This window comes from Myxocyprinus asiaticus, chromosome 15 (assembly GCF_019703515.2).
Source record: "Myxocyprinus asiaticus isolate MX2 ecotype Aquarium Trade chromosome 15, UBuf_Myxa_2, whole genome shotgun sequence".
Classification (NCBI taxonomy): Eukaryota; Metazoa; Chordata; class Actinopteri; order Cypriniformes; family Catostomidae; genus Myxocyprinus; species Myxocyprinus asiaticus.
This window is the reverse complement of record NC_059358.1, coordinates 268,079-294,777: the sequence shown is the minus strand read 5'-3', so window position 1 is coordinate 294,777 and position 26,699 is coordinate 268,079. Positions and strand designations below refer to the sequence as shown.

The 26,699-nt window shown below is 39.5% G+C and overlaps 1 protein-coding gene across 8 annotated transcripts in view; it reads left to right on the top strand.

Annotated features, from left to right (window-relative positions):
- The first annotated feature begins 1,469 nt into the window (after positions 1–1,469).
- LOC127453075 (intermembrane lipid transfer protein VPS13B-like) overlaps positions 1,470–26,699 on the top strand; it is a 194,830-nt gene continuing 169,600 nt past the window's right edge. For all 8 annotated transcript variants that reach the window (XR_007899358.1, XM_051719104.1, XM_051719103.1 and 5 more), the window contains exons 1-4: positions 1,470–1,608; positions 4,699–4,863; positions 14,896–15,039; positions 23,380–23,497. Coding sequence is in view for 7 of the 8 variants with exons in the window: in XM_051719104.1 (XP_051575064.1) it covers positions 4,717–4,863; positions 14,896–15,039; positions 23,380–23,497 (409 nt within the window). In the remaining variant the exon portion in view is untranslated. The remainder of the gene's footprint in view (positions 1,609–4,698; positions 4,864–14,895; positions 15,040–23,379; positions 23,498–26,699) is intronic.

Here is a 26,699-nt window from a genome sequence, read left to right as displayed (position 1 = left end):
CCCCAATAAAACTAGCAATTGAATGATATATGCTTTATCCTTTTCTATCCCACAGTCATTCACATATATCATTATATCAGTCCCACAGTTTTATATCTACATTGATTTTCCTTTTAATGAAATTTCAACATCAACCCAAAACATCTTTGTGTAAATACAATGAAAGAATAAATGAAAAATGTTTCTTTATCATTATTACAGAATTCACACGAGTAATCAATATTCAGTTTGAAACGTTCCAATACATGTTTCACAGGATAAATTCTATGCATTATTTTATATGAAACTTCCTTTATTTTATTATTAACAAAGAATTTATCAACTGTTCTCCAAGTCTTGTGCCAGTTTAAATCTCCAAATATTGATGACCAAAAAAATCTAGCTGGGGCATATGTAACATTATTTATTACATTTCTAATGCAATTATTTGAAACGTTGTCTATTAAGATGTTAACGTTTCCAACAGAAATGTTATTTTTGATATAATCAAGGTTAGGGTTTTCGCTACAGTCATTCTTGAGAAGAAACAATACCTTTTTGGGTATAGCGTCCATCACAATTGCAAATTCTTTAGGTCTAATTGGGATTTTAAACTTATTAAATCTGTGTATGATAACAAACCTCCATCACTGTTCATTAACTGACTAATACACTGTTATTATCAAACCATATATTAAAAAACAGAGATTTGTGTTTGTATAAAATATCCTTATTATTCCAAATATAGTATCTTCTAGGGGAAAAATGATGCTTATAGGCACATGTCCATGCCATGAGTGTTTGTTGATGAAATCTTGCAAGTTTCACTGGAATTTTATCAATAGAATAATTACATTTTAACAAGAATTCAAGGCCACCGACTGACTTAAACAGGAAGTTGGGAAAGGCGTTCCACATATTATCTTTCTTTTTTAAGTATTGTGTAATCCAATTAATTTTGAATACATTATTTAATGTATCATATCTTAGTACCTCTACGCCCCCATTATCCTTCAAATTGCTATTTTCCTATTTTCTCAAATAATGTGGTTTTCTTTTCCAAATAAAGTCAAAAAGTAATTTGTCCAACTTTTTAACAACTTTAGAAGGCATATTAAGTGATAAGGAAACATAAACTGATCTGGAAATTCCTTCAGCTTTAGACAAAAGGATCCTCCCTTGTAATGACAAATCCCTTTGTAACCACATATTAAATCTATTGTTGGTTTTTTTTAATGATTGAGTCCAAATTTAAATCACTGCGTATATACTCATCTTTACATATAATTACTCCAAGATAAGTCACACAAGTCATCACATATATCTGATAAAGTACAGTTTTTCAAGGGAAAAAGAACCGATTTACTCATATTAATTTGTAATCCTGATAAATCTGAAAATTCTTTAACAGTTAACAGCTTCATGAATTTCATGTTCATCTTTCAAAAACAGTGTTGTGTCATCTCTAATGTCGCTCTTTGATTCGCGCGGGAGCCTTTACGGGCACGCGCACGTCTGCGCAGGCGGAAGTGATGTGTTCTTCGCAGGCGGAAATGCTGCTGTGTATGCGGAAGCGATGGCGGCTGTTTGTCTACCTGTAGCAACTCGACGCGTCTGATGAAGCTCTGAGTGAGTTTGTGTGTGACCAGCGGAACTGAAGTGTTGTGTGTTTGTTTGTTTGTGTATGTATGTATGTATGTATGTATGTATGTGTGTTTGTTTGTGTTTGTGTGAGTGTTGTGTGTGTGTGTCTCTGTGTCTCTGTCTGTGTCTGTCTGTCTGTCTGTCTGTCTGTGTGTTGTGTGTGTGTGTGTGTGTGTGTGTGTGTGTGTGTGTGTGTGTGTGAGAGAGTGTTGTGTTTGTGTGAGTGTTGTGTGTGTATTTGTGAGTGTTGTGTTTGTGTGAGTGTGATCAGCGGGACTGAAGTGTTGTGTGTGTATGTGTGAGTGTTGTATGTGTGTTTGTGTGAGTGTGATCAGCGGGACTGAAGTGTTGTGTGTGTATGTGTGAGCGTTATGTGTGTGTGTGAGTGTGACCAGCGGAACTGAAGTGTTGTGTGAGTGTTGTGTGTGTATGTGTGAGCGTTGTGTGTGAGTGTGACCAGCGGAACTGAAATGTTGTGTGTGTGTGTGTGTATGTGTGAGTGTGATCAGCAGGAATGAAGTGTTGTGTGTGTGTGTGTATGTGTGAGTGTGTATGTATGAGTGTTGTTGTGTGTGTGTGTATGTGTTTGTGTGAGTGTGATCAGCGGGACTGAAGTGTTGTGTGTGTATGTGTGAGTTGTGTGTGTGTGAGTGTTGTATGTGTGTTTGTGTGAGTGTGATCAGTAGGACTGAAGTGTTGTGTGTGTGTGTGTGTGTGTGTGTTGTGTGTATGTGTTTGTGTGAGTGTGATCAGCGGGACTAAAGTGTTGTGTGTGTGTGTGTATGTGTGTGATCAGTAGGACTGAAGTGTTGTGTGTGAGTGGTGTGTGTGTATGTGTTTGTGAGTGTGATCAGCGGGACTGAAGTGTGTGTGTGTGTATGTGTGAGTTTTGTGTGTGAGTGAGTGTTGTATGTGTGTTTGTGTGAGTGTGATCAGAGGGACTGAAGTGTTGTGTGTGTGAGTGTTGTGTGTTTGTGTGTGTGTGTGTGTGTGTGTGTGTGTGTGAGTGTGATCAGCGGGACTGAAGTGTGTGAGTGTTGTGTGTATGTGTGAGTGTGATCGGCGGGACTGAATTGTTGTGTGTGTGTGTGGGTTTGTTTGTGTGAGTGTTGTATGTGTGACCAGTGGGACTGAAGTGTTGTGTGTGTGTGTGTATGTGTGCGTTTTGTGTGTATTTGTGAGTGTTGTGTTTGTGTGAGTGTGATCAGCGGGACTGAAGTGTTGTGTGTGTGTTTGTGTGAGTGTTGTATGTGTGTTTGTGTGAGTGTGATCAGCGGGACTGAAGTGTGTGTGTGTGTGAGTGTTGGATGTGTGTTTGTGTGAGTGTGATCAGCGGGACTGAAGTGTTGTGTGTGTATGTGTGTGTGTGTGTGAGTGTTGTGTGTGTGAGTGTTGTGTGTGTGTGTGTGTGTGTGAGTGTTGTGTGTGTGTGTGTGTGTGAGTGTTGTGTGTGTGTAAGTGTGATCAGCGGGACTGAAGTGTGTTGTGTTGTGTTGTGTGTGTTGTGTTGTGTGTGTTGTGTTGTGTGTGTTGTGTTGTGTGTGTTGTGTTGTGTGTGTGTGTTGTGTTGTGTTGTGTGTGTGTGTGTGTGTGAGTGTTGTGTATGTGTTTGTGTGAGTGTGACCAGCGGGACTGAAGGTTTGTGTGAGTGTTGTATGTGTGTTTGTGTGAGTGTTGTATGTGTGTTTGTGTGAGTGTTCAAAGTGTGTTTGTGTGAGTGTGATCAGTGGAACTGAAGTGTTGTGTGTGTGTATGTGTGTGTGTGTGTGTGTGTGTGTGTGTGTGTGTGTGTGAGTGTGACCAGCGGAACTGAAGTGTTGTGTGTGTATGTGTGAGTGTTGTGTGTGTATGTGTTTGTGTGAGTGTGATCAGCTGGACTAAAGTGTTGTGTGTGTGTGTGTGTGTGTGTATGACTGTTGTTGTGTGTATGACTGTTGTTGTGTGTATGACTGTTGTTGTGTGTATGACTGTTGTGTGTGTGTGTGTGTGTGTATGAGTGTTGTGTGTGTGTGTGTGTGTGTGTGTATGAGTGTTGTGTGTGTGTGTGTGTGTGTGTGTGTATATGAGTGTTGTGTGTGTGTGTATATGAGTGTTGTGTGTGTGTGTGTATGAGTGTTGTGTGTGTGTGTGTGTGTGTGTATGTGTTTGTGTGAGTGTGATCAGCAGGACTGAAGTGTTGTGTGTGTGTGAGTGTTGTGTGTGTGTGATCAGGGGGACTGAACTGTTGTGTTTGTGTGTGTGTGTGTGTGTGTGTGACCCGCGGAACTGAAGTGTTGTGTGTGTGTGTGAGTGTGATCAGCGGGACTGAAGTGTTGTGTGTGTGAATGTTGTGTGTGTGAGAGTGTGACCCGTGGAACTGAAGTGTCGTGTGTGTGTATGTGTATGTGTGAGTGTTGTATGTGTGTTTGTGTGAGTGCGATCAGTGGGACTGAAGTGTTGTGTGTGTATGTGTGAGTGTTGTGTATGCGTTTGTGTGAGTGTGACCAGCGGGACTGAAGGTTTGTGTGAGTGTTGTATGTGTGTTTGTGTGAGTGTGATCAGTGGAACTGAAGTGTTGTGTGTGTGTGTGTGTATGTGTGAGCAGTGTGTGTGAGTGTGACCAGCAGAACTGAAGTGTTGTGTGTGTGTGTGAGTGTGATCAGTGGGACTGAAGTGTTGTGTGTGTGAATGTTGTGTGTGTGAGAGTGTGACCCGTGGAACTGAAGTGTCGTGTGTGTGTATGTGTATGTGTGAGTGTGATCAGCGGAACTGAAGTGTTGTGTATGTGTGAGTGTTGTGTGTGTGTGTGTATGTGTTTGTGTGAGTGTGATCAGCTGGACTAAAGTGTTGTGTGTGTGTGTGTATGAGTGTTGTATGAGTGTTGTTGTGTGTGTGTTTGTGTGAGTGATCAGCGGAACTGAAGTGTTGTGTGTGTGTGTGTGTGTATGAGTGGTGTTGTGTGTATGAGTGTTGTTGTGTGTGTGTGTGTGTGTGAGTGTGATCAGCGGGACTGAAGTGTTGTGTGTGTTTGTGTGTGAATGTTGTGTGTGTGAGAGTGTGACCCGCGGAACTGAAGTGTCGTGTGTGTTTGTGCAGGAGTGCATTGACGTCAGGATGTTGGAGTCATATGTGTCTCCTCTCTTGATGAGTTATGTGAACCGCTACATAAAGAATCTGAAGCCGTCAGATCTGCAGCTGTCATTATGGGGCGGCGACGTTGTGCTGAGCAAACTGGACCTGAGACTGGACGTGCTGGAGCAGGTGAGATGAACAACATCTGATCAGAGTGGGAATGTGTATCAGGAGCCTTGAGTTGTCATTTCAGTGATGGACCCTTTCCACATTTACCAGTTTGGGAACGCAGAATGAACTATAGCAGGGTAAACTTAGGGAGACCATGGCATATATTATTTTGTGAATGCCTGCGCTGCTCTGGACCGTATGTGTTTATATGTTCTCTATCGGCGTGTCTGCTTCTGCTCACCTGTGTCTCACCTGCATGAAACATGCTTTGCTTCTCTCCCATTGTTTGCTGTTGTGTAATATATATTTGTTATATACTGTACATGCCCACTTGTGCTTTGTATAAATGTATATAAATTGATAAGAAACGAGCGATGCGAGTGCTGCCTGCGACTTCTGTTCTGCGTGTGAAGATGAGTGTTAGGAGAAATAGATCCAATCATATGCAACTATTTGCTCATATAGTTCATTTTTTGTCACTTTGAATACGCTTTAGGTTTCTGGGTAAATAAATAATAAAATCAGTAGTTTAGGTAAAACCTTTAGTATTGATATTTTTATGTGAGTATTGATATAACAGCAGTATCAGATGTAGGGCTGAGTCCATACAATCAAGTATGAATCAATATTTGTATTGAACATTTTGTGCATTCATATCATGTCCAGCATTTCAATAATGCTGTTCATGTTCGTCTAAATGAGTGCAAACTCTGAGAGCGGTGTTCCTCAGTGCAGTTATGAGGAGCGAGAGAGACTGAAACTGAGCCCATTTCTCTCACGGACACGCTGAGACTCTCATGTGTTTTGATCTAAAATATTTTGTTGATTTTCCACTTAATCGAGATCTTCATTTTAAACAATCCTGATTTCGATTCTTAAAATCCCAAAATCGCTCTTTTACTCTATGCGTAACTCTCTACAATTCAAGTAAATCAAGTCATGTTAGACTAAAAATGTCTGTGATTTAGCCACTGGCTGGTAATTTCTCAGATTTCACTCAAGTGTTTCACATTTTTGTTTTGACTCGTCCTGTGTAATGTGTGTCCAGTGACGAGATCCACACTATCCATTTGCCACTGAATAATGTCTCTTTTAATATATTTTCTGTTCTTTACTGTCACACAAAGAAACCACAATTTAATTCCAATCACACATAAAACAGATGCTGTAAAAAATACATTTGACCAAAACATTTGTCAAAGTCTCTGCCGCTGCTCTTAAAGAGACAGTATCGTTTTATCACTTACTCTACATATCAATGTAAATACTTTTAAGTAGTACAAATAATGGATGTAAACAACAAACTAAATATAATATATATGCAAATACGAGATATTTATTGATAGAATACATAGAATGTGTATATTTTAAAAAAGCTTAAATGATGAAAACTAATGATAAAATAGAAAAATTTTAATTAATATTTCTGTTATTTACCAAGTTAGAAGGTCCTCTGTCGCATTCGCTGAAAGAGAATTTATTTCGTACTGTATGCAATCTAAATGCACATTATAATGTAATTGAAAGCTTGTGAATCAGAATTGAATCATGATATTATGATGTATCGTCATATATCAAATCGTCACGTGTACCACAATACGTATTGTATTGTGAGGTGGCTGAAGTATCAATAATTTAGTATCGATTCCTTCATCCCTAACGATCAGTCGCATTATTATAACAATGAACAGTGTATTGTCACGACGAAACTTTACTCTGTGAAAATGAAAGAAATTTGAATTTTCAGATGAATACTATATGTCAGGAGTTGAGTGCTTTGATATATATCATTCTGCTGTGAGTGTCTGTGAAGAGTTGAAGCTGTCTGTCAGTGTGCTGGAACACATGATGCATGTAACAGAATATTTGCTTTGCTTTCTTATTTGGGCTTTTTGCAGTTGTAATATCTGGAATTAATCACTCATGTAATGTGTAATGTTGTGAGAAGGTTTGGACACACAGACACACACACACACAGACAGACAGACACACTCACAGATACATAGACGGACAAACACAGACAGACACACACACACAGTATATACAGTATGCAGCATAAATGAGTACATCTCCTCTGAAACCTACAGTTGAAGTCAGAAGTTTGATGTCATTAAAACTAATTATTTAACCACTCCACAGATTTCATATTAGCAAACTATACTTTTGTCAAGTCGTTTAGGACATCTGCTTTGTGCATGACTCGAGTAATTTTTCCAACAATTGTTTACAGACCGATTGTTTCACTTTTAATTGACTATATCACAATTCCAGTGGGTCAGAAGTTTACATACACTAAGTTAACTGTGCCTTTAAGCAGCTTGGAAAATTCCAGAAAATGATGTCAAGCCTTTAGACAATTAGCCAATTAGCTTCTGATAGGAGGTGTACTGAATTGGAGGTGTACCTGTGGATGTATTTTAAGGCCTACCTTCAAACTCAGTGCCTCTTTGCTTGATATCATGGGAAAATCAAAAGAAATCAGCCAAGACCTCAGAAAAATAACTGTGGACTTCCACAAGTCTGATTCATCCTTGGGTTCATCTGTACAAACAATAGTACACAAGTATAAACACCATGGGACCACACAGCCATCATACCGCTCAGGAAGGAGACGCATTCTGTCTCCTAGAGATGAACGTAGTTTGGTGTGAAAAGTGCAAATCAATCCCAGAACAACAGCAAAGGACCTTGTGAAGATGCTGGAGGAAAACAGGTAGACAAGTATCTATATCCACAGTAAAACGAGTCCTATATCGACATAACCTGAAAGGCTGCTCAGCAAGGAAGAAGCTACTGCTCCAAAACCACCATAAAAAAGCCAGACTACAGTTTGCAAGTGCACATGGGGACAAAGATCTTACTTTTTGGAGAAATGTCCTCTAGTCTGATGAAACAAAAATGTAACTGTTTGGCCATAATGACCATCGTTATGTTTGGAGGAAAAAGGGTGAGGCTTGCAAGCCGAAGAACACCATCCCAACCGTGAAGCATGGGGGTGGCAGCATCATGTTGTGGGGGTGCTTTGCTGCAGGAGGGACTGGTGCACTTCACAAAATAGATGGCATCATGAGGAAGGAAAATTATGTGGATATATTGAAGCAACATCTCAAGACATCAGACAGGAAGTTAAAGCTCTGTCACAAATGGGTCTTCCAAATGGACAATGACCCCAAGCATACCTCCAAAGTTGTGGCAAAATGGCTTAAGGACAACAAAGTCAAGGTATTGAAGTGGCCATCACAAAGCCCTGACCTCAATCTGAAAAAATTTGTGGGCAGCACTGAAAAAGCGTGTGCAAGCAAGGAGGCCTACAAACCTGACTCAGTTACACCAGTTCTGTCTGGAGGAATGGGACAAAATTTCAGCAACTTATTGTGAGAAGCTTGTGGAAGACTACCCAAAATGTTTGACCCAAGATAAACAATTTAAAGGCAATGCTACCAAATACGAACAAAGTGTATGTCAACTTCTGACACACTGGGAATGTGATGAAAGAAATAAAACCTGAAATAAATCATTCTCTAATAAATATATAGGGGACATTGGTACAAAAGAATTAGCAAGTCACTGTTACTGAGTCAAAAAACAGTAGCAAAAGTGATACAGAAATTCAGAAAGGATGGACTTGTGATAAGCTTCCTGAAATGTTCAGACCATCGCTGTAAGCTTTCACCTCATGATGAGCGAATTTTGCTATGAATCGCCAAGCATGTGCCTCAGAGCTGGCAAACGCTGTGGGAAGCCAAACTGGAGTGACTGTTTCATCTCACACAGTAAGACATGAAATGCACGGTTGTCATCCATGCATGAAGCACTGCTGAACCCAAAGCATTAAAAAACTTGTTTACCCTTTGCCAAGGCCCATACTGATAAAGGTGCAGACCTCTGAGAATCTATAAGCTGGTGTCATGAGCCCAAAATCATCTTTTATTTTTGTTGTATCTGATGGAATCCAAAATGCATGGCGTCACATGGGGAGGAGTACAGTGGGAACTGCATGCTACCCACAGTGATGTACAGTGGTGGTAAAGTCCTTATACTGGGATTTATGAGTGCTGAAGGTGTGGGGGAATTGCACTTTACCAATGGCATCATGAATTCACAGATGTTCAGCAAAATCTTAAAAGAAAAGATGCAACCCTCTCTCCCCACCCTGGGCTGTCGGGACCCTAAACATTATTCCAAAGCCACTGCTGCATTCCTATGGAAAAAAAAATAGTATGCCACCCAACCTCAACCCTATTTGAGCACCTGTGGGGTGCAAGTCGAGCATCACTCCCCATTAAACATCCGAGTACTCAAGGAGGTCATCCTCCAGGAGTGGATGATAGACGTGACAATATGTCATGAACTTGTACACATGATGTCAAGAAGGGTCAGAGCAGTATTTAAAAGTTATGGAGGACTTTCTGAGTACAAAAATATTGTACACTATTTGAATTTATCCAAGGGTGTACTCATTTTTGTGACCCTTTACTTAAGCAAAATTATTAATAACATACCTTTCTGTTTTGTTAAGTATACAGTGCATCTGGAAAGTATTCACAGCGCTTCACTTTTTCCACATTTTGTTATGTTACAGCCTTATTCCAAAATGGATTAAATTCATTATTTTCCTCAAAATTCTACAAACAATAGCCCATAATGACAACGTGAAAGAAGTTTGTTTAAAATCTTTGCAAATGTATTAAAAATAAAAAACGAAAACAAAATCACATGTACATAAGTATTCACAGCCTTTGCCATGACACTCAAAATTGAGCTCAGGTGCATCCTGTTCCCACTGATCATCCTTGAGATGTTTCTACATCTTGATTGGAGTCCACCTGTGATAAATTCAGTTGATTGGACATGATTTGGAAAGGCACACACCTGTCTATATAAGGTCCCACAGTTAACAGTGCATGTCAGAGCACAAACCAAGCCATGAAGTCCAAGGAATTGTCTGAAGACCTCCGAGACAGGATTGTATCGAGGCACAGATCTGGGGAAGGGTACAGAAACATTTCTGCAGCATTGAAGGTCCCAATGAGCACAGTGGCCTCCATCATCCGTAAATGGAAGAAGTTTGGAACCACCAGGACTCTTCCTAGAGCTGGCCGCCTAGCCAAACTGAGTGATCGGGGGAGAAGGGCTTTAGTCAGGGAGGTGACCAAGAACCTGATGGTCACTCTGACAGAGCTTCAGCATTTCTCTGTGGAGAGAGGAGAACCTTCCAGAAGAACAACCATCTCTGCAGCACTCCACCAATCAGGCCTGTATGGCAGAGTGGCCAGACGGAAGCCACTCCTCAGTAAAAGGCACATGACAGCCCGCCTGGAGTTTGCCAAAAGGCACCTGAAGGACTCTCAGACCATGAGAAACAAAGATTGAACTCTTTGGCCTGAATGGCAAACGTCATGTCTGGAGGAAACCAGGCACCGCTCATCACCTGGCCAATACCATCCCTACAGTGAAGCATGGTGGTGGCAGCATCATGCTGTGGGGATGTTTTTCAGCGGCAGGAACTGGGAGACTAGTCAGGATCGAGGGAAAGATGAATGCAGCAATGTACAGAGACGTTCTTGATGAAAACCTGCTCCAGAGCGCTCTGGACCTCAGACTGGGGCGAAGGTTCATCTTCCAACAGGACAACGACCCTAAGCACACAGCCAAGATAACAAAGGAGTGGCTCCGGGACAACTCTGTGAATGTCCTTGAGTGGCCCAGCCAGAGCCCAGACTTGAACCCGATTGAACATCTCTGGAGAGATCTGAAAATGGCTGTGCACCAACGCTCCCCATCCAACCTGATGGAGCTTGAGAGGTCCTGCAAAGAAGAATGGGAGAAACTGCCCAAAAATAGGTGTGCCAAGCTTGTAGCATCATACTCAAAAAGACTTGAGGCTGTAATTGGTGCCAAAGGTGCTTCAACAAAGTATTGAGCAAAGGCTGTGAATACTTATGTACATGTGATTTTCTTTCTTTTTTTTTTTTTTTTTATAAATTTGCAAAGATTTCAAACAAACTTCTTTCACGTTGTCATTATGGGGTATTGTTTGTAGAATTTTGAGGAAAATAATGAATTTAATCCATTTTGGAATACGGCTGTAACATAACAAAATGTGGAAAAAGTGAAGCGCTGTGAATACTTTCTGGATGCACTGTGTGTTTAATACATTTAGGGTTAGGTTAGGTTACCTAACCCTAATACTTCAGTAAGGCTGGAATCGGGCAGATTCGTCTTTGTGAAAGATGCATGAATCAAGCCATGTTCAAGGTTATCCTGGAAGAAAACTTGCTTTCTTCTGCTCTGACAATGTTCTCCAACTCTGAGGATTGGTTTTTCCAGCAGGACAATGCTCCATGCCACGCAGTCAGGTCAATCAAGGTGTGGATGGAGGACCACCAGACCAAGACCCTGTCATGGCCAGCCCAATCTCCAGGCCTGAACCCCATTGAAAACCTCTTTGATCAAGAGGAAGATGGATGGTCACAAGCCATCAAACAAAGCCGAGCTGCTTGAACCCTAACCCTAAATCTATAAAGTCATCCAACAGCAATGTGAAAGACCGGCAGAGAGCATGCCAAGATGCATGAAAGCTGTGATTGAAAATCAGGGTTATTCCACCAAATATTGATTTCTGAACTTTTTGCATTATTTGAGGTCTGAAAACATGGCATCTTTTTTTTGTTATTTTGACCAGTTGTCATTTTCTGCAAATAAATGCTGTAAATGACAATATTTTTATTTGGAATTTGGGAGAAATGGTAAATGGTCTGCACTTATACAATGCCTTTTTTTAACCTTAACAGTTCTACAAAGCGCTTTACACTGTGACTCATTCACACACACACACACACACACACACACACCAATGACGGCAGAGCTGCCATGCAAGGCGCTAGCCTGCCATTGGGAGCAACTTGGGGTTCAGTGTCTTGCCCAAGGACATTTCGGCATGTGGAGTCATGTGGGCCATGAATCGAACCGCTAACCCTGCTATTAGTGGACAACATGCTCTACCACCTGAGCCACAGCCGCCCCGAAATGTTGTTAGTAGTTTATAGAATAAAACAAAAATGTTCATTTTACTCAAACATATACCTATAAATAGTAAATCCAGAGAAACTGATAATTTTGCAGTGGTCTCTTAATTTTTCCAGAGCTGTATATATGCAGTATTAGAGGTCGATGTATGTTGGATTTTGCCGATACCTATAGCTAAGGTGGTGGAAAAGGCCGATAACTGATTTATTGGCCGATAGTTTTTAAAATCGATTAATCCACAGTTTTCCTGAGCGACCACTGGGAGGCACCATGACGATTTAATGAGGGGTTAAATTGGGCTGGTACAGTCTGGAACGGCGTTCCGGCACCTTTGATTCCAAAAATAAAAAAATGCTTGTTTGTCAGTCCATCCCATTTATTGTATTCTCTGATGCAGTTTTGTTTGATCCCGTTGACACATTCCGTCTCTATTTAGCGAGTGTACTTGTTCAGAAATATTTCAAGCTCATTATGCTTCACTCTAGTCAGTTGCAGATGCTGGTAGAGGCAGCATATTCGAGAGCGGCACCAGACCCCGCGTTCTGCTTCTGTACTGCGCCGTGGTCCGATCGCTGATTCATAGAAATCGCGTAATATGGAATCAACTGCTCACCCGTTTCTTAGATCCACTGATATGCAGTAGCGATTTGCTTAGTTTTGTTAAAGCTGAATACCCGAAGGAGTTCTGAATCAAGAATCAATCAGATCAAAATATCATAGGTCTACAACTTGAGAACAAAAGACCAATCGACCAACACACTGTACGCCTCGTGAAGAATTTTAAACTCTTATAATTTAATGCAAATGTTTTCATTACCAATTATATTATCAGAATAACAATTTGAGTAAAAGGTAGTCATGCAGAAGGTGTTTCCCCCCGTTAAATTGTAACATTAGATATAAATTTAGCCGGTTTCATAAGATGACTCCCAACGGGCAAGAAGGTAACTTGTCCCAGCTATCATCTGATTTTTATAAAATACATGTTATGATATTCGTAATTTTTTTTTTTTTTTTTGACATCTACTAAACCAAATTGTCCATGTAATTGTGTTTTCAGGATTAAGTTGATTAATGACATACATAAATAATGATAGACAAATCATTAAAACAGAATCCCAGTCAAATCGATTCATCTGAAAGAAAAAACTTTTAAAAAACCAGACGTATTAATAAATCCATATTTAGACACCCATGTATTTTATTAAAACTTTATTACACTGTAAAAAATAAAAGTTGTGTAAACTTAAAGGCAACTAGCTGCAAAGCATTTTTGAGTTTATTCAACTTCAGGCAAATTAGTTTTACCAACTTAACAATTCAAGTTCCATGAACTTAATACAAAATGTTCAGCAAACTCAAAAATATCAATGATCATTTAGTTTAATAAACTTGAGTTTAAGTATAGCTGTCCATAATCTTCAGTATTCTTGAAAATAATATAATACAGAATATTTTTAAGCAGATCTATATTTCGACATTCAGCCCCACCAAGAGACCAAATAGTTGGTCTGACTTAAATGGTGGTGTAGGTTACAAGTACTTCAACTTTTAGAAGTTGAATCAACTTTATAAATAAAGAAACTTCATCGAAGCGAACACTAATTACCCTGATGGTGACTTTAAACAAAACACAACTTTTTACAGCAAAACATAATTAAAAACACACAAAAAGCAAAAACATCTTAATTCAAAACATATTATTTACAAATGATTTATATGTCCTCATAAGTAGGCACGCTTTGACCAAACACACTTAAATAAATTCAAGAGCAGGGGATTGTGGGTAGTGTCTTCAGCCACAATGCTTCTCCATTGGGCATGCTCAGTAGCATGTGCAACAATGTGAAGTTCATAGTGCTCAGCCTTACATGGTTCCTCCAGACATAACCCGATTTTAGAGTTCCCCCACCTCTGAAATCCCAATTTAACCCCTGATTCTGATTGCCTGTTTTTTGTTTCTGGTCTTGAGAAGCAATATAAAAATTTACAGAGAGCAACAACCATTTAAGTTTTTTTTTTGAGTAAAAATGAATTTCAACTCAGCTGTTGTTGGCTGTCATAACTCAAAGTAGTTAATGGTATCAACGTAACTAACCTCGGACCATCGCGTCATGACATCTTCACACTCAGTTGAGGCACTGTCTATAACAAATGGTCATCTTGACTCTGGGAAGTATCAACATGTTTTTTGACAATTTTTACAAATGTAATTCCTTAAACTTTACATTAACCGCTAAGAATATATGCCGATGCGAGTGAAAACACTGGAGACCGGAAATTGATGATTTGCAGCATAACACTGGACTATGAACAAGCTCCAAATACACTTATTTTGAAATGGAGACTTGGCTTCGTTACAGTACTCTATAATTAAGCATTTACCAAATTAAGCTTTTTAATAGCGTCTTCACCAGATGAAGGCTTATATATATATATATCAGTATGTATTGTACCAGATGAGGCTTTTTTATTATTCACAAGATATGAAGTTTGAGACTCGATATATGTGATAACGGGGAACGTTTCTATATAGTCACACAGAGGAGTTAAAAAAACCAAACATTGGCAACTATCGGCATGTAGATTTTTGCAGATAACGATAGTGCCAAAAAGCTACTATCGGTATCGTTTAATTGATAAAATCGATATATTGTTCTACTTCTAATGAATATTTACACATGTAAAAGTCAACAGTTTATACTGTACTGTCACCTGTCACCATTTTTCATTACAATTCCTCTGCACTGAGGAAGGTCCAGAAGGGATTGTGTGTATTTTAGATAATGAATCTGGTCACCGTTTAAGACCATTTTATTTTTATAGCTTTTGTTTTTAAATAGTCCTGCGGTGTGAAAAATGAATGCATTAAAGCAAAAATATTCCATGTAGTCTCTCAATAAAATTAGCATGTGTAATAATTCTAGAAGAATTAGGAAAGATTCAGTTTTAGCTGAATTCTAGCATGTCTTAATGCTGATGCTCTTTGTTTTTATTGATAGACTTCATGTGTGTTTACAGGAACTCAAGCTGCCGTTCACGTTTCTGAGCGGACACATTCACGAGCTGCGCATCCACGTGCCCTGGACCAAACTGAGCTCCGAGCCCGTCGTCATCACCATCAACACGATGGAGTGCATCCTGAAACTGCGAGACGGAGCTACGGTCAGTCACGCTCATTGCTGTTGACCAATGACATCACACATCTACATGATCTAACGAACAGTTCTGTTCATGTGTTTACTGAAGCACAGCAGATGATCATGTACTGTATGAAAACATGTAAAAACATCTCTGACATCTCTCGAACCCTGTCAGTTTCTCACAGGTATTTCTATTCCAATAATGACATGAATTAGTGCTTTCCTATTTTTAATGTAACTTAAAGGAATAGTTCACCCAAAACTCATCATTGGCTATGTTCACACCACAGCTAAATGTGACCAAATCTGAGTTTCTGCTCTCATCAGACTTTTTTTGTAAGGTTGTCATTTTAAATCAGATACTGGTCTGAACAGCCAACACTTCTAAACTGACCGCATGCGTATAACAAACTCTGCCATGTTCACCATTATAATATGAATCATTAATGAAATGGCGGTTAAGGGTTCGATTTAAAATTGTAATTAGCTGTTTTTTTTTTTAATTTTTAAAATGGATAGGACACTTAATGCCCATATTTCTAACAACGTGTCAGCAAGTTATGGAGAAAGACCATGTTGATTAGACCCCGACCGATATGGGATTTTTGAGACCGATTTTAGAGGGGGGAAATTCACCGATTACCGATATGGTGGCCGATAAATGTAATTTGAGCTGGAATGAAAACAGACCTTTTCTATGTGAATTGTTCACCGATTTTTGCACCGATATGACTATGCAAAGGTACTCAGAAGGCTGCTTTCTTAAATATTTTTATCAAAGAATATTTTACATTATTATTATACATTGTCAAAAAATTCTAGAAATGAACACTGAGAAAATAAATAATAAATAAAAATACAATAAATAGGTTAAACATCAGTAGTGTTTAGTATCAGTCAAATGCTGACTCTATTAATACTGCCAGTCAGTTAGGGGCAGGTTGTAAAAGAAGAAGCATTTACACCTGCCGAGACGAGAGAGAAACAGCGGCAGCGGTTTTACACCGTATTCTGTTATACAAGTTCAGGGGAAACTTTCAACGGTGGAAAACCAGACTTTAATGACTGGAATTATTCAGCTGAAGGGGGTAACAAACTGTGATTCCTGCACAAAACAGTTTGGTGAATACATGTTTACACATTAGCTTCCACTCAGCTGACAAGCAATGAAAGTAGCTACGTGGTTAGCTAGTTAGCTATAATCTCGTTGTCACGGAGAGTAAAAGATGGACCAGCATTGCGTCTCACCAACTAGGTAACAACGTAGCGTGAAATCAACACTCACCACACACAATCCACCACCGCACCGTTGTCTGCTGAGCTGCAAAAAGATGCTCTGATGTTTACCTTTCAATCATTACTGACTGCACTGACAAACTATAGCTGACTAACAGCAAACAGATGTGATAAACATGAGTGACATGGTTGTCAGGGACAGGGTTAACGTTATATTAGTTATATTGAAAAGGGAAAATGGAGTCATTGTTTATTAACTTTCCGGTAGGTATTTCACAAACTAGTTAGCAATTTACCGAGAAGACACCGCTTAATTCCGCACCGTCCAACACCACACCGCTTAACTCCGCACGTCAGCAGAGCCACCGTCAGCTCAGAGTCAACTCTGTAAACAATGGAGTCGGAGCGCGCTCTGCTGGACAAACTACGCTATGACACCAATTCTAAAGCATTGTTTTCTGCATTATATGTTCTGAAAAAAAGTTTTCGTATCGGCGCATATCGGTAAACATATACGGCGATACCGATATATCGGTCGGGCACTAATGTTGATGGATAAAGAATTTTGCCTTCGTATGGTGGATTTAATTTTCATCTAAGCTCAAGAGTGTAACATTACTAAACACACCATAAAATCGAAGGACAGCCGGAAAAACTGCTTAACATATTTGTAAGGTAAGAAGACTTGTTATCTATAAATATTTCAGATTTCCTTTTGACTTGCTTGCATTCTTGTAACTTTTCATGCGCATGTTTCACTACGTGTAGTCCAAACGAATCACCCAACAGTTGAGCCTATAATTTTGCATTAAATCGAGAAGATATGACTTGAAATAAAAGGTTTTAAACCATAACAGGCATTTTATTCGGTAAATCAAGTATCCAGATGATGAATTATTGATTTATTTATTTATTTTTACAGTTTTTTTTTTTTTTTTTTTTACAGTTATTCTGCCAATTTGGAATGCCCAATTCCCACTACTTAGTAGGTCCTCGTGGTGGCGCGGTTACTCGCCTCAATCCGGGTGGTGGAGGACAAGTCTCAGTTGCCTCCGCTTCTGAGACCGTCAATCCGTGCATCTTATCACGTGACTCGTTGTGCATGACACCGCGGAGACTCACAGCATGTGGAGGCTCATGCTACTCTCCACGATCCACACACAACTTACCACACGCCCCATTGAGAGCGAGAACCACTAATCACGACCACGAGGAGGTTACCCCATGTGACTCTACCCTCCCTAGCAACCGGGCCAATTTGGTTGCTTAGGAGACCTGGCTGGAGTCACTCAGCAACCCTGGATTCAAACTCGCGACTCCAGGGGTGATAGTCAGCGTCAATACTCGCTGAGATACCCAGGCCCCCTGCAGATGATGAATGTTGAGTTAGATTGATGTAAAAAATCACATTAAATTTGACCTGACTGTTCACACTGAAGGCGCATCGGAAAAAATCAGATACGTATCCGATTTATTTCCATGTATGAAAGCGGCCCAGATCAGATTTGAACATGTCAGATTCAAAGCGCTTGTGGCCGTTCACACGGTCATCCAATTAACTGATATGCGTCACATGTGAGAGAAAAAATCAGATTTGGGCCGTTTGGAACGTAGACGTTTACTCACCCTCATTCCTTCTCAAACTTGAATGACTTTCTTCTGTGGAACACAAAGATATTTTAATGCAGATATTATGTCTGTTGACAATGCAAGCGGCAGGAACTGGGAGACTAGTCAGGATCGAGGGAAAGATGAATGCAGCAATGTACAGAGACATCCTTGATGAAAACCTGCTCCAGAGCGCTCTGGACCTCAGACTGGGGCGAAGGTTCATCTTCCAACAGGACAACGACCCTAAGCACACAGCCAAGATAACAAAGGAGTGGCTCCGGGACAACTCTGTGAATGTCCTTGAGTGGCCCAGCCAGAGCCCAGACTTGAACCCGATTGAACATCTCTGGAGAGATCTGAAAATGGCTGTGCACCAACGCTCCCCATCCAACCTGATGGAGCTTGAGAGGTCCTGCGAAGAAGAATGGGAGAAACTGCCCAAAAATAGGTGTGCCAAGCTTGTAGCATCATACTCAAAAAGACTTGAGGCTGTAATTGGTGCCAAAGGTGCTTCAACAAAGTATTGAGCAAAGGCTGTGAATACTTATGTACATGAGATTTTTTTTTCAGTTTTTTATTTTTAATAAATTTGCAAAGATTTCAAACAAATTTCTTTCACGTTGTCATTATGGGGTATTGTTTGTAGAATTTTGAGGAAAATAATGAATTTAATCCATTTTGGAATAAGGCTGTAACATAACAAAATGTGGAAAAAGTGAAGTGCTGTGAATACTTTCCTGGATGCACTGTGTGTGTGTGTGTATATATATATATATATATACATAAACATACACGTTTATAAGATCTAACTAGCTTAGTAAGATTCTGTGCTTCTACTGAACACTGATGTGATAAAATCCCTGAACAACCCTGTTTGTATTGAGTTACATTCAGTCATTCATCTCATGTCATGACCATGTAAACCAGGTCACTTTCACTCCGTGCCCACGTGAGGATGCCAGACAGTACTGGAGCAAACTTCTCCCACAGGATTGACATCAGTAACACAATCAGAGGTTCATCCACCTGAAATAATTGATTAAGACTGTAAGTGCACATTGGTAGTTTTTCCAAACCGTGGGGCGAGTCGAAATTAGATTCTGTGGTTGTAAATAACCCAGAATTTTCCTCGAAGGTGTTTGTGAAAGCATTGAAATGCATTATTCCATCATGTTTTCATTCACTGAGGAGCGCAGAGGGAGTCTACGAGGAGGTCCAGAGACCAGATGGCCGTTAGAAAGTCATTTTGAAGGAAGTCAATTAGAGCTGATTATAGCAGCTTCTGCAGGAAAGATCTAGAACACATGCGTGTTTCTCTGCAGCTACTGCCTGCCTGCGTGTTTGTGCCGTGTGGAAACGGTACCGTATGTTGTGTGTGTGAGTTCTGTTCTCCGCTCTGCCATTTAAATCCCAAATGTGTATTTGTTACAGATGTGATTTGCAAAGACGGCGTTTAAGAAAGAACTCCTGGAAAATTACAAATGACGTTCAGACAAATTATGCGCTGATAAAACTCGCCCTGAGACCCCAAACACACAGCAAAGCCAGACGACCTGTCTCTCTCTCTCTCTCTCTCTCTCTCTCTCTCTCTCTCTCTCTCTCTCTCTCTCTCTCTCTCTCTCTCTCTCTCTCTCTCTCTCACACACACACACACACACATTATTTCTTGCAGGTGATGGAATGCTCGTAGAGTGTGTTGTGTGTGTGTGTATACGTTGAATTCATCTGACTGTCTGCTTTGATGTTATGCGTGTATGGGAGGGTGTTTTTGGTGTGTTAAGAGCTTAAATAGTTTCATTTGCAGTGCAGAATGAGTTTTGAAGTGTCTCGTGTGTGAATTGCTGTGATTAATGACCTAATGAATATATATATTTTTTTTTTTTTTTTTTTTTTTTTTTACAGTCACACTCAGCAGCTGAATTTGACCCTGTACAAACATCCGCCGGCTGTTTCATGTTCATTAAGAGCTTTGAATCTACAGCAGTTCAATGTGCATTGACACACACACACACACACACACACACACACACACACACACACACACAGCACTTAGAGCTGTAGATATGCTGTTTGCAGATGTTTAGGTGTATGTGTGTAAGTCTGATTGTGATTATACAGAGAATATGATCATGCTGATGATTCTTATTTAGTTGTAAAGTGGTGAGTGAATGTCTACACCGCAGCAGAATATGGTTGTTATATGTTTCACAGTGATAAATACACAAATGCACATTAATATGGCTGATATGGCTACAAAAATTATTTTGATGTTTTTCTGCCTGTTGACAGTATTCAGTATAGATCTCGGTGATTTTTCTTTTTAAACAGAGGAGCCATCATTTTAACCAAAGGCCAATAAAGCCTTGTAGATCCAAAATACTTCAATAAAATAATGAAGGCATGTTTTCCACAGTGTTTCACTAAATAAACACAAGAATGGCATTTACTAATTTTCATTTATATGCATCAATATGCAACAATACATTGTAATCAAAAGCATTATTTATCTGCATTTATGCTGCATTCTCATTGTGTCGGAATTACAGTTATTATAAGTTGGCAACGCTGAGATTCTACTTGACGCCGTTCACATCCTCGAACCTCAGAAGTTATTCGTTTCTATGGCAACACTCGTAACGCCAAAAATATGCATATGGTGATTAACACTGATTCAGTGACTGTGGGTCATGCTCTGTATTTAATGTACAATGATCATAATGCATGGCAAGCACATCGCAAATAAATGCCTCTTTTTTCATCTGTGTGTAGAATCACATTTGGCTGTCGAAATATAATTTTTTTTTATAACTGTTTTCTGAGGGTTTCTTGCTTTTAAGACTAGTCGACTACAACATTTCCATCGTATTTCCGTCACCTTCATCTGGAGCTTTTATTTTGGAGGGAAACTGAGATATACAGTACTGTGCAAAAGTCTTAGGCACATAAGATGTTTCACAAAAGCATTTGTCTTAAGATGGTTATTTATATCTTCAGCTTTAGTGTGTCAATAGGAAAAATACATTTTAGACTCCCAAACATTACTTTTGCAAATAGAAAAGATTAGAATAGAAGAACAGGGAGCCCTGCAACAGATGGCATTGCCTCCACAGAACATCGTGTCAGTCTGAGATTACATAAAGAAACAGAAGCAATTGAGACAGATTAAATAGACAGAAGAACAGGGAGCCCTGCAACAGATGTCATGGCCCCCACTGAACATCGTGTCAGTCTGAGATTACATAAAGAGACAGAAGCAATTGAGACAGCCTAAATAGATAGAAGAACAGGGAGCCCTGCAACAGATGGCATTGCCCCCACTGAACATAGTCAGTCTGAGATTACATAAAGAGACAGAAGCAATTGAGACAGCCTAAATAGATAGAAGAACAGGGAGCCCTGCAACAGATGTCATGGCCCCCACAGAACATCATGTCAGTCTGAGATTACATAAAGAGACAGAAGCAATTGAGACAGCCTAAATAGATAGAAGAACTGTGGTGAATTCTCCAAGAAGCTTGGAACATCCTATCTGCCAACAACCAAGAAAAACTGTGTCCAGGTGTATCTAGGAGAATTGGGGCTGTTTTAAAGGCAAAGGTGGTCACACCGAATATTGATTTAGCTTTTATATGTTTACTGGACTTTGTATGACATTAAGTGATAAATGAAAACTATTTATGGCATTATTTTTTAAAGAAATCCTCACTTTGAAAGTTTTTCACAAGTGCCTAAAACCTTTGCACAGTACTATATGTTCTTGACAGTTTAATGATCCTTATTAAATCTAGTGAAATGCTGCACACAGAATAGCGCGCCACCCATTCACTCTGAAGCACACTCAGGCTATGTGTTAATTTCATTATACTGCGGTCTTTTAATAATAAAAAATGACGGGGCCTGGGTATCTCATCGAGTATTGACACTGACTACCACACCTGGAGTCGTGAGTTTGAATCCAGGGTGTGCTGAGTGACTCCAGCCAGGTCTCCTAAGCAACCAAATTGGCCCGGTTGCTAGGGAGGGTAGAGTCACATGGGGTAACCTCCTCGTGGTCGCTATAATGTGGTTCTCGCTCTCGGGGGGTGAGTGGTGAGTTGTGCGTGGATCGCAGAGAATAGCGTGTAGCCTCCACACGCACTACATCTCCACGGTAACACGCTCAACAAGCCACGTGATAAGATGCACGGATTGATGGTCTCAGACATGGAGACAACTGAGATTCATCCTCCGCCACCCGGATTGAGGCGAGTCACTACGCCACCACGAGAATTTAGAGCACATTGGGAATTGGGCATTCCAAATTGGGGAGAAAAGGGGACAGAATTGTGATTCTGATTTTATTTGTATGAGTTGTGTAGTCCTAAATGATGGTGATGTCTAATGATGCGCTCTTTAGGAAATGTTGTGGCTAAATTAAGAAATGCATTAAAACCGTTACGATATTCATGATATTGCTTCATTTTCATTGTTATTATGTCTTGAATATTTGATATCACCCAGCTCACACTCACATTTGGGATTTGAATGAGAGTAACAAGCACAATCTAGAACTGAAGTGACTTGCTTTGATTTTCAGGAGTCACAACTGAATATTGAGAGTGAGTTCGGTTCAACTTGATGTCAGCATATTTTATATTTACATTCATCACTGTCAATATGATAACAGCGTGTTTGAGTCACTTACAGTCTCTCATCCTGATTAGTTTATTTGTCGTTGTGTTATACCTCAGATTAAACATGTTCTCCAGCACAATCGTGTGTATATTACAACGTGGAGTGGTGGTGGCGTAGTGGGCTAAAGCACATAACTGCTGGTTCAATCCCCACAGCCACCACCATTGTGTCCTTGAGTAAGGCACTTAACTCCAGGTTGCTCCAGGGGGATTGTCCCTGTAATAAATACACTGTAAATCGCTTTGGATAAAATTGTCTGCCAAATGCATAAATGTAAATGTTCAACGTAGGTACACACAGAAGAGCGTCTTTAAAACTTCATCTTCATTAACACACACAGGGAGAAGTGTGTGTGTGTTCCACAAGTCTCTGCACATGTGATGCTAGTGTGAGGTCAAAGGTCACTGTGACTGGTGTGTGTGGTGGATGAGTCTGTTACTGCTGTAGTAAAGTGAATTCACTGCGGTAAATCTGTCTTATCAGTGACGGCTCTATAAAGCCGTGTGTGTGTGTGTTTGACGCTCTGATTGTTGGATTGTTTCAGCTTCGTCTTCAGTCTTTAATCACAAACACACAGCAGACTGCAGCAATAAATGAGAAATAACCCTTTACTGCTATTACTCCTGACCAGCTCGCATTCCTTCAGCAAAACACACACACACACACACACACACACACACACACACACACACACACACACACACACACACACACTGCTTTTACCCTGAACTTTCGGTTTATTTATTTAACTCCGGTGCCGTAAAATCTGAAGTGCTCTCCTCTTATTCTCTCTTCAGATGTTTAGTGTAATGTTGTGCTTGTGTTGTTTCTGTGTTTTCAGGATGATAATGAAAGTTGTACATCCAGCTCGACCAATCGCAGTGTGTCTGAGAGCTCTAAGAATGCATCTAAACCTCGGCGGTTGCAGCAGGCCCCCAGCGACCCTGACCTGCCCCCAGGTGAGTGATATTGTGGAGGTCACGGGGCGACGGACCCTCCCTGAGTAACAGCTCTTATCTGGAAGGACTCTTTAAGACCCCCATCAGAGCTCACACTGCTGTTTGTTTCATTGGAACACACACACTGTGCTCTTTTACTCTTTAATATGGTTTGGATAATTTTTGGCCCATGGAGTAAAATATTTCAGCACATTTATATTTTTATAGCACACAATTATATTGATGTGTTTCAATTCAGAAGTGCTGCAATGCAAAGTTCCCAAAATTAGTTTGAAAGTATTGAGCTGTTTGACATGTGAAAGTGTAGCGAGCACCAATCAAGAGTTGAAGTTTAACACCGTGTCCTGACCAGGTGCAACGCGTCAAGATTCCGGTGAATTGTGTGCAAAACAGCTAAATTACATCCAGTCAGAAGAGATGTGATGTGTTCAGTGCAGTTGTGTACATTACAAAACAGAAGCTCTTCTGCCCAGTCCTGTGATGTGTTGGCTAGGGCTGGGCGATATGGCTACTAAAATTATATCTCGATATTTTTCAGGCTATTGACAATATTCAAAATATATTTAAAAAATTATGTATTTGCTTTGAAAAACAAATTAGATTCGTTATATATAAAAGTAATATATTTACTTGACCTGGAGCTTTTATTTTGACACTAAAAATGCAATGTTCCACATCTGATGAAACGCTGCTATCATCTCCTCTGGTATACTGTGCCACATTGTAGATTCGTGTAGTAACTTGTAGCAGTTACTGATGTTTAGAATTGTGCAAATGTTTGAACATGCAGTACTTTTATTTCACAATGCTCTGAGAGCGCTAAAAACACAAGCATGCACAGAACAGCGCATTTATTCGACTTTAATCACAGTCTTTTGCAGTTTTATAATCATTATTATTTTGATTAACTGTGCAGCCCTCAGTCTACTCAGAGTCTACTGATGCACTCTTTAAATCAACGCGATATTCAAGATATTGCTTCATTTTATATTGTCAGCAAAGTCATTGCAGTTATATCGTAAATATTTGATACATTACCCAGTTCCAGTGTTGGCAAGAATCAATTCTTGTATTGGTATGTGCGTGAGTTTGTGTGAGAACACATTATTACTGGTGTGCCAATATCTAGAGAGCTCAGTGGCTGATATAATGCCAATGTACTGTATATCATATAAAACAATTTAAAACAATAGTAAATGACATGCACAAACAATTGCTAAGATACAATTTAATTTAAGTAATTTGTATTTGTGTAGCCCTTTTCACAACACACATCGTTTCAAAGCAGCATTACAGAAAATCTTGCTGTAGCGTCTGTAATGCCTTAAATGTCTTAAAGTCTCCATTAAGCAGCCTCAATGATAATTAAAAGTGGCATTTGTCTAACACTTCACAGTAATGTTCTATTCTTTAAGATTAGTTAGTTCTGGTCAAGTATTGTTTTATTGTTCGTTCATATTAGCTAATGTAGTTCACTAATGTTAACCAATACAACCTTATTGTAAGTGACCCCCAGTAAACAAGCTAAAGGTAATAGCAAGCAGCATAAAACTCCATAAAATATTTGTTAATGGAGAAAAAAAAACCTTTGGAGAAACCAGGATGTGCTGAAGGAGCCAGATTTCCTCCGGAAATATAATGCAGTTATTTATGTGTAATATAAGTCATGTATTAATTTATTATATTTGCTAAATTTAACGCAAAACTTTGTAAAAATAGAAAGAAAAGATTTTTTGCGTTTTACATTCCGTTTTTGATCAAAAACAACAGAACATAAACATTTAATTCTAACCACACATAGCACAGATGATGTAAAGAAGCCATTCGAGTCCTCTCTCATTAACATGCGCGCAATATAGAACTGCCAGTTTTCTTAAAGAGACAGTACCGATTTTAGCACATGTTCTACAAATCAGTGTTAATACTTGTAAATAGTAGGACTGAAACGATTAGTCGACGTTGTCGACAATAAAAAATTTACAAACATTTTCATTGTCGGATAGTTGTTTAATCTCATTTAATGTAACATGAGATCACATTCAAATCTAATGATGACACGTGAGAGCACCACTGCAGTTCACGACTGACGGAGGAGAGGAAGAATTACACAGATCACAGATGCACTCTGAACTTTCCAAACAGCTTCAGCTGATGTAGATCACACAGTATGAGGGAATTATAATGCAAAAATACAAAATGAGTAAATACAGAAGCACTCTCGTTGTGGAATAAGTGGAGCTGGAGCTCTTTAAAGGAAACACTCCGACGTTTCATCTTTAATGCAGTTATATTTAATGCGTTACATCTTTAATGCGGTTATATTTAATGCATTACATCATGCGTTACATCTTTAATGCGGTTATATTTAATGCGTTACATCATGCGTTACATCTTTAATGCTGTTATTTTGAATGCGTTACATCTTTAATGTGGTTATATTTAATGCGTTACAGCTTTAATACGGTTATATTTAATGCGTTGCATCTTTAATGCGGTTATATTTAATGCGTTGCATCTTTAATACGGTTATATTTAATGCGTTACATCATGCGTTACATCTTTAATGTGGTTATATTTCATGCGTTACATCTTTAATGCGGTTATATTTAATGCGTTACAGCTTTAATGCGGTTATATTTAATGCGTTACATCTTTAATGCGGTTATCTTTAATGCGTTGCATCTTATGTGGTTATATTTAATGCGGTTATATTTAATGCGTTGCATCTTTGCATCTTTAATACGGTTATATTTAATGCGTTACATCATGCGTTACATCTTTAATGTGGTTATATTTAATGCGTTACATCTTTAATGCGGTTATATTTAATGCGTTACAGCTTTAATGCGGTTATCTTTAATGCGTTGCATCTTTAATGCGGTTATATTTAATAATAATTAATAATAATAATAATAATTTTCTTTATTTATCACACATTATACATTTGCACATATATGGTGAAATTCTTCTTTTTCACATATCCCAGCTAGGCTGGGGTCAGAGTGCAGGGTCAGCCATGATACGGCACCCCTGGAGCAGATAGGGTTAAGGGCCTTGCTCAAGGGCCCAACAGTGGCATCTCAGCGGTGCTGGGGCTTGAACCCCCGACCTTCTGATCAGTAACCCAGAGCCTTAACCGCTGAGCTACCACTGCCCTATAAATATATATAATTTAATGCGTTACATCTTTAATGCGGTTATT